General features: G+C 30.4%; 2 protein-coding genes across 2 annotated transcripts; both read left to right on the top strand.

The window, feature by feature from the left end:
- Positions 1 to 2,398: 2,398 nt before the first annotated feature.
- On the top strand, positions 2,399 to 4,377 carry TRIADDRAFT_56251 (uncharacterized protein; the record flags this gene model as incomplete). The annotated part of the gene is made up of 3 exons (XM_002112734.1): positions 2,399 to 2,513; positions 2,674 to 2,835; positions 4,043 to 4,377. 3 exons carry the CDS (start codon positions 2,399 to 2,401, stop codon positions 4,375 to 4,377), a joined length of 612 nt encoding a protein of 203 aa, XP_002112770.1.
- A 2,403-nt stretch (positions 4,378 to 6,780) lies between these two features.
- TRIADDRAFT_25025 (uncharacterized protein) lies at positions 6,781 to 8,748 on the top strand (the record flags this gene model as incomplete). Its single annotated transcript, XM_002112733.1, has 2 exons — positions 6,781 to 6,975; positions 7,705 to 8,748. Coding segments are annotated over 2 exons (1,239 nt in total), but the record flags the coding sequence as incomplete, so codon positions are not given.
- Positions 8,749 to 9,207: the final 459 nt, after the last annotated feature.

The following is a 9,207-nucleotide window of genomic DNA, read 5'->3' as shown; positions in this document are numbered from 1 at the left end:
TATAGTGATACCGCATTTTTTAATCTCTGGAAGGGATTTAATTAATTGTAAAATATAGTAAGAAATATATTATTCACATACATATTACGAGACAAGATTATCAAATTCATTAAAATTAACCATTTAAATGTGGAGTCTTTAGCTAGTTTATTGCTTTTCTGCATTTAATTTTAAAAGTTGAATCTGTTGAGATATTGCCTAGAAAAAAAAGTAGCTCCTTCTAATAATATCGGTTCTTGCTATAAATCTTGTAGCAGTGGAATTAGTGAAGAAAGTTAAACGAATAGAGTAATTATTATGGCATGGTAATACTTTAAAATTCATATTCTTTTCAGTTGCCAGGAATATCATTAGTTCAGTTGCGCAAACATAATTTTACAGCGCTGATTAAATTTCTGTATTATTGAAGTGACTGCATATTTAGGATAAAATTAAATATTTTGACTACAAGGTCTTAAATTCCGGTAGTCAAATAAGTCAATGAGAATGTATGATTGCCATTGTAACCGATTAAGGTTATAAGCTACGTTACCATTTCTGTAATCCATTGCATCTGAATACTTTCGTTATTAAAGTCTTGACTCACAATTAAATATAGACTTTCACTGTATTTGAAATAGTTACAGCAGAAATTAATATAAATTATTAGACCACTAATAGACATATAGATATATGCAACAGCCTAATCAAGTAATTTAAGTTATCTCAGTCGACCCATAAATGTATCCCGCTTATTGTAACTGCTATACTGTACGAGCATATACTAGTAGTTAAAAAATACTTATTCGTCCATGAGTTCGCAATAATATGCAAAATATGTGATTTATGAAGGATTGTGTAATCAATTGCTCCCATAAACGCACATAAGACCATATACTGTAGTACCGGTTATAGTCCATGACAAGACATTCCATTTTTGTCAAGTTTTAGAATACAAATATAAGAACAAGAACTTTAGTGTGACTTATATTGCTAATTTTTGATGGTTGCATATAGTAACTATTATACGAATACATATTGTAGTAGTAGTTGAATAATACTTGCCTGTCCAGACGTTCGTAGTAATGTACAGAATATTTTATTTGTGGAAGATTACCAAGCGAATCGCTTCCATCAAAAATACACCGTGTAGTAGCAGTCCATGGCAAAACATTCCATTTCTGTTTATTGTTAGAGTACAGATATAAGAACAAGAATTTTAGTGTGACTTATACTGCAAATTTTTGATGGTTACCGCATCTGCTTGTGAAAGTGTAAACAAGTAAATTATACGCGAACATTAGGCAATATTTTCAAGGTTTAGACTAAAAATTTAAGACTGCTACAATAGTATATCATTTATGCAGCATGCGATCATTTAAATAGAAATTTTATGTAATTCACCCTTGCATTGGTAACGCTCTTTTGATTATTTACTTGTAAGTGTACTATCAATAAATTAATAGATTCTATATCAATATTCAACATATGGATTAGGCAAACGATGACCTAATTCAAGTGAACAGACGTTTTCTTTATTTGTAATATTCCATTATAATTATGAAATGAATATTATTCATAATAATTGATCGTATGCTAAGTCATGATCAAGTTGTACCAGATATCAGATAGTTAGTTCCATCTGTTAACCTGTTTCTTGCCTTCATTTGATAAGCTTACATAACAGTAAGAGGTAAGTAATGGAAATGGTTATGATATTAGAATTATTTTAGATCAGATTTTTGCACTTAATATCCATTAATATCGACGAAGTACCGACTTCACGCTCACTTCTAATTAATGAAAGTGTCCAGTTAATATTTTAGAAATAATGTACTGCAAATCTTGATTTAATTTCTTTTCATCATAAGGTTGACTTACTTCCTTAAAGCAAACCCAGATCTTTTCCAATACTAAAAAACTTTGTATCATCCCTACTTTTGAATTCCTTTATTCCACGCTAGAGTATAGCATTCAAGATCTTTTTAGTTCTACGTCCTCAATCATCTATTCTGGTATAAGAAGTTCTATTTGCTGATTAAAAATAAAATTACTATCACTTCATTTTTAATTAGATACGACGTCTCATATTGCCCTTACTGAATTTTTATTGATTATATTAGATATTCATATAAATTCTTTTTCTTTTCTGTTACTTTTCGGCCTATCACTATATATTAAGAAAATAATCGAGAAGCTACAGGAGACTACTGGTTAATTATTATTGCATCATTACTTGAAGAATTTAATTATTTTAGGTCTATTGCCTATTTTAATATTTTAATAGCTTAGCATTCTTCCCTTTGCTATGTGAGATTCTTGGCTCAATGTGATACCTTGCAACGTCAACGAACCTCTTCGTGGCTACAATAATTCTACAATTCTTAATTTGATCAGCAAAACTTAGCAATCGGGAAAGATGAAGTACTTATACAGCAAATATTGGATCTTGTTAACGCTTGGAATATTACTATTACTATCTATCAATGAAAGCAATCATTTCTGCCAAGCTGATGATAGGACCATTACTGCCGGTATAGATTTGCAATCATTATAAAATATTGTCATTTTTAGTTTTTTGACATTGAAATGGTCTACAAAATGTACATACAGTGAACTAATTTTCGTATATAATATGATTTATTCTTCATTAATCTTTCGCCTTCTTGTTTATTTCAATTCGGATGTTAATAGGGGGCTTAACTACAACCAACCATAAGGTAACACAAGAACAAGTTGCGTTCGAGTATGGCATCGACTATTTTCATGAAAGGCTATTTCAATTATATCAATTAAATTTGAGCGCAATATTGAATATTGTGGATCGAAGTCAGTTTCTTAACGTCCAAAATCCAGGTAGATCTTGATTCAATTTAATTGCAAATCCTTAATATTGTTATATTTGAATTTGCTTTTTTCGTCATCTTAAATCAGTATGAAGATCGATATTAGCAAAATATCTCAAATTTAATAATTAACATTATAGCCATTACGATTGTTATGCCCTAGCTCCTGGAATACATCTACAAAGTTGTACTTCTAAACCAGACATCTCTGATCTTGCATAATGTACCGATTTTGAAATGCAAAATTATTTCAATTTAATTTGATGAAATTAAATTATCATTCATGCTGTAGCTACTATATTAAATGAGAACTACAGAGTAGCTCATTTAATTGCCAGTTACAAATCATTACCAATAGTCTAAATTTAATTTACTTTTAATAATTTCCGGAGCAAATATTATGCAAATATGAAATTTAGAAATTAAAATCATAATTATAACCATTGTTATGGCCTAGCTCCAAACGTCTCTGATCAAGGCGTGATATACTGATCGCAAAAAGCTGAATACTGTCAATTTAATTTGATAAAATTAAATTATCATTCGTGCGATAGGTGCTACATTGAATAGTGAATGAATTACAGCTCATTTAGTTGCTATTGGTGAATCGTTATAACCTATGGTTGCATTCATTCTATATTATTAGATAATATTCAGAACAGTTACTACATCTATCATGCCTATTGGTCTAAGTAGTATCTATCTAAATGGAATAGGTTGCTATCAACCTTACAGTGGCCATAGTTTTAGTTAGCAATCCAATTAATTAAGATTAATGACAACTGTGAATCACTGGTAGTAAGTATAGATATGACTTATTTTACGAAATAGTTTTTACGTATTTAATAATCTTTAGAGGTCTTTGTATAGAAATTATTTGGTCTTAATAATGACTTTTACTTAATCAGTCAAGATTAAATTATTTCAATCAGAAAGTTATATTAGTACGCATATTGATTTACAAACTCAATATTTTCAATTTTGGAGGTATTAGGAGTCGTATATTCTGTTTGAACTGTTATAATAAGACTAGAAATACATGATTTTATTACCATAAGCCATTGCTTAGTTTTTTTTCAGATTACCATAAATTAGCTATTACACTATTGCTAGTATTTTATCAATTTCATTATATTCATTGCCGCTAACTCGCAAAATGTAAAATCCATGTTATTGTAGTTCGCTACTAATAGGCATGATTTTATATTTACTTTTAGTTTGTGATCAAGTTGCAAATGGAGCTGTTGCATTATTTGGCCCACTAGTAAAGGATGGAGTAGCAACATCGATAATTGCCTTGTTAGCTAGCTCATTGAATATTCCACGCTTTAGCATTGATGACAAAGAAATCCACACAGACGATACCACCTTCTATATGGCCCCTTCAGAACACATGCTGGATACAATTGCCGTAGATATCGTTAAGCAGTTTAGTTGGCATCATTTCGACATTTTATTCGATGGTATTAATGATTTATGGAATAAAGCTGCGCTAAATTTGTTTAAACAATTTGCAAATGCCAACTTAAGAGCTACAGTTGATTTGAAATAGACAGAAGATCACCTTTTCATCAGAATTTTATTTCTAGCGCTTCTAATAACCTGAACTGCTTTCTTGCATCAATAATAAAATTTAAAAGCGTACTTGAATCTGCTTCAATAAATCCCTTTAAATAGGTGCTTTAAGGATTGAAAGATTAGTCAACGATCCAATGGTCAATACGTGGCATTATACAGCTCATGAATTTTTGGCTACAACAAAAGCTGAAAAGCGAATACTGGCCAAAAATATATTAACGTCTTCGCTAAAAAGAAATATAACAAAATTTATGATTAACTGTGATGAAACAAATGTCGTGGTTATCCTTCAACAGGTGCAAACTTCAATCGAATTATAATTATCATAGTTGGTGAATTTTTTTTAATTTCTTTACAGTAGCTAGCATCAAATAGCATATAAATAGACTGAATAGATACGAAATGCAGCATATTTTTGCTCAGACATGACAGAGTAAAGTAATATACAATTAAGGATATCAAAAAGATGAATTGTGGTCTACGTGAAAACAAATCAGCAGCCTTTACTTTGCAAGCTACACGTTAAAAATGAATATTGCTACTAATATTGGGTACCCGTTCTATAAAGAGGACAAATAAAATCATTTAAAATTATAATATTATTATGAATACCACACGATAGATTTACATTATAGGTCACTTCTTGTTTCAACCTTTATAGCTCATTGCATTTACGCTTTTTGAGATATTTTCCATCACGTCTGATTCAAGATAGATTATATTATGATATCTTCATTGCAAGTTCAATACGAGATATCAACAGTTGTTTAATTAATATCCGAGAGTAGAAATTTATAAATATTCTTTTCGTTCTTTTAGCTAATAGATAACATATAAACCAACTCAGTAAATATCTGTTGTTATGGCAAAAATTTTGCATGTAATTGTCGTAAATTCTTGCGTAGCATCTTTGAAGTTACTCTTGAAAGTGATCAATATTTAAACACTTAATATTTGGTAGGCATATGAATTCAATATGTTAAATGATTCCAAATACAAATGGATTCTGTCGACAGTGGTAAGTAAATTAGTTACAAGTAAGTTTAGCTTGTATATTAACTTACTAGCACAATGAAATTAATTTCATTAGGAATGCTTTTTATTCAGATCTAATCTTATGTAAAAAATCATATATTTTACTATGCTAGGATTTACCGTCGATTTATGACGATATAGTAGGATCATTTGGAGAAGCTACAATTACTACATTGCGATTTCAACCCGTTTTTATGCGTGATGCAAAAAGAATCGAAAGGCATATTTTAAAAAAATACAAAGAACGAAACCCAATTCGATCAGAAAATCGCTCCATCCTTCGAGTAACAACATTATAGATCATTAATTCCTTTATCTACATCTTCTTTTAAATGGCGGGAAAAATCTATTGTGTGATAACTAATATTGAACGAAACTAGCTAAGAATTTAATTTTAGAGTGATTCTAACTTCTATTATTTTATAATTAGATTAGCGCCAAGCTCGCATTTGATTCGGTAGAAGTTTTATCGAAAGTTATAGAAGATATCTATGATACCCATCATTCTGTCTTTTCCTTAAATAGTCCAAAATTATTACCTAATTGCAACGATAATAAACGATATCCTACTAACGAATTTATACAAAGAATCCAAAATGTACGTAATAATATAATAGCAAATCGTAGTAAAATTTTGATAGCGGATGCTATTTAGCTCTGCTAATCTATTTAAGTAACCCAATTGAAATCTCAGCGTACCTCTTGTAAACCTTTCTAAATATTTTAATGTTTTATATGCTATGGTAATATAATAAGTTTTGGCTCATCTAAAATGAATTCTATAGATTCACATTCGTGGTTTAACTGGGATAATAGAATATGATGCTAATAAGGTTAGGCGTGGTTATACCGTAGAAATTATTAATGCAACCGCTGAATCAATTATGACTAATCCTGCAGTGGTAAGTTTACAATCATATTACTCATACTCTTTATTTGCAGATTTGTCAATTTAATCATTTTTATCAAATTATGTTTGAAATATACATTTAACGTGGTTTTAATTTCTATGATATATTTAAATTAGATTGCAACGCGTTACTCAGGTTCACATCAAGCGATTTGGACGTCTAATGTTCCACGTAGAGTCTTAAAAGTGGTGACAATAATAGTAAGTATTAAAAATATTTCTAGCCTTATAATTTAGTCGTATTCTATCACAATAGTTAGTATTTATTTACTTATTACGGATTGCAAATTGTAAAGCGGTTGGTTGCTGGTATAGCTACTTTATTGTGAAATAGTTGAAGCTGCGAATTGAATTTCTTTCCATTTGTATTTTTCTCTCGATATCGATTCTAACTAACGAAAATATTAAACCTACGTTTGAATGTAGGCTAGGCCATTCGTATTTACCAAGGATTATGATCCAATTACTGGCAGTCAAAGTTATGAAGGATTCTGTATTGATATTATGGATGCAATAAAGGAAATGCTAGGTCTAGACTATGAACTATACCTTGTCGAAGATCATCAATATGGTGCTAGATATGATAATGGCTCCTGGTCTGGTTTAATCGGGCAGCTTGTTGAACAGGTAAATCATTATTGCATTCTAGTTGTGATCTTTATCAATTCCATGCATGTACGGATTCAGTTTTACACATGATCACTCTAATCTAGTTATGGTAAGAGTAAAGACAGGGTCTATTTCTCAATTTTTGCTAATATTAGGAAAAACATATGATTAATTATTAATACCTTTACGATAATTGCGTATATCTAATGCGGTATACAGTCTTAGTAGTTAATGATGCTATGATTTATGGTATGATAGCAAGAATATTTAATACCAAACTCTTAAACAATTCTCCTATCGAAAAAATATCCCAAATTCGATGATGGCTTGCCTTTCATCAATCCTTGAAGCGGCGCAGACTATATATAGTGAATTTAGAAATATTAATATAATTTACGATGTATCGTTTCCAACTAGAATAATATTCATTATGGTGCATTAATACATCATTACCGCCAATACATCTAATTAAAGATAATATTATTGAGTTATTATTTCTTTACCAGTAGAATATATTGAATTTAGTCGTAATTCTGTAACGTAGCATATATCGTTCCCAACTAATAGAACATTAATGATAGTAAATCAATTTATCATTACCTTCAATAAGTTCCATTAAAAACAATATTATTGAGTTACAATTTCTTTACTTATAATGATAAAAATTATATTAACGCTGATATTACATTCAATTGTTGTTCGTAAGGAAGAAGTTATATCTACATGTTTTCGTTATTATTTTATCAGAAAGCAGATGTTGCCCTAGCTGACTTGACAATTAGCCTTATCCGAGAAACTGTGGCTGATTTTACAGTTCCTTTTTTATACTCTCATTCAACTGCTCTTATTAGCAATCCTGGCCAGCGTGAACCTGATCTATTCCAGTTTTTCTTCCCATTTAAAACCGAAGTTTGGATAGCACTAGTTATATCGTCGGTATTAGTGAGCCTACTGCTTGGTTGGTATAATCGCTTAAGTCCATACAGTTGGGGCAAAAATGAAGACGTTCGTGAAGCTGGACAAGATCAAACATTTTATAACAGCATGTGGTTTACTTATAGCTCTTTATTACAACAAGGCTCCGAGACAACCCCTCGAGGCTTATCGAGCCGCATATTAGGTGGTTCATGGTGGTTTTTTGTATTAATAATTACTCAAACTTATACTGCTAAATTAACTGCATTTTTATCGGTTACGCCAATGAAACCTATTATCCACAGTTTAACTGAATTATCTAATTCAAGTTATGCTGCTGGTGCTATCCGCGGTGGACAAACTTCTTACCATTTTAATTCATCGCGTCGTCCGGTCGATAAAATAATATGGAAGAAAATACAAGAGAGTAATGGCCTAATGCCGACTTTGCAAGCTGGTATTAAACGAACTCGCAATGGATCGTTCGCATTTCTAATTGATAAAGCTACAGCTGATTATTATGTTTTACGTCGTCCATGTAATTTACTGACTATTGGTAAGCCATTTGGTCATAGCCCACTTGGTATCGGATTACAGAAAGGTTCACCATATGTGAAAAATTTTAGTTTGGCTATTTTAACATTACAAGATCGTGGATATATGGATTATTTGCGTAAAAAATGGTGGACTGATCGAAGCCAATGTGATAATAACGGTGCAGTAGCAGGCAATAATAGCGGTATTGGATTACATTTTTTAGCTGGTATTTTTATGACGTTATTTCTTGGTTTATCGTTTGGTTACGTTTTTCTCTTATTGGAAATAATATATAAAAATTTCTTTACGGTAAGTTATAATTATTTAATTATTGAATAGGGTTTTGAACACTATTTAGAGATAGGATAGGTTACAATGAAGTTAACAAAAACAGCCTACATTTATCACTTATAGCGTTAAAAATTAACTAAACTACTTCGAGAATTATGTGAATTGCTGTTATTAGCATTAACTTTGCTACTAAATCAGTTGATAGACTGAATTGCATTAGCTCTAAAATTTGACTATTCCTTGTTTGTTAACAAAAATTATAATTAATGTTAAAATAATAGCGGATTTACCTGAATGTCTTTACAAGTTTCATTTCAGTTACATTCATGTAACCTTAGTGATAACTAAAGATCTAAGCAATGGGACTTATACGAGCATATAAATATATTTGGTACTTTAAATGCAATATTATCATTTTATTATTCTATACGTATCATGTTAAGTTTGTCCTCTACTTCATACTTTCATAAATTGATCATCAATATCTAATTTGTTTCTTATGTATTT

Source organism: Trichoplax adhaerens, genomic scaffold (assembly GCF_000150275.1).
Source record: "Trichoplax adhaerens TRIADscaffold_5 genomic scaffold, whole genome shotgun sequence".
NCBI lineage: Eukaryota > Metazoa > Placozoa > Uniplacotomia > Trichoplacea > Trichoplacidae > Trichoplax > Trichoplax adhaerens.
Note: the sequence above shows the minus strand (reverse complement) of the source record. Positions and strands in the feature narration are given on the sequence as shown.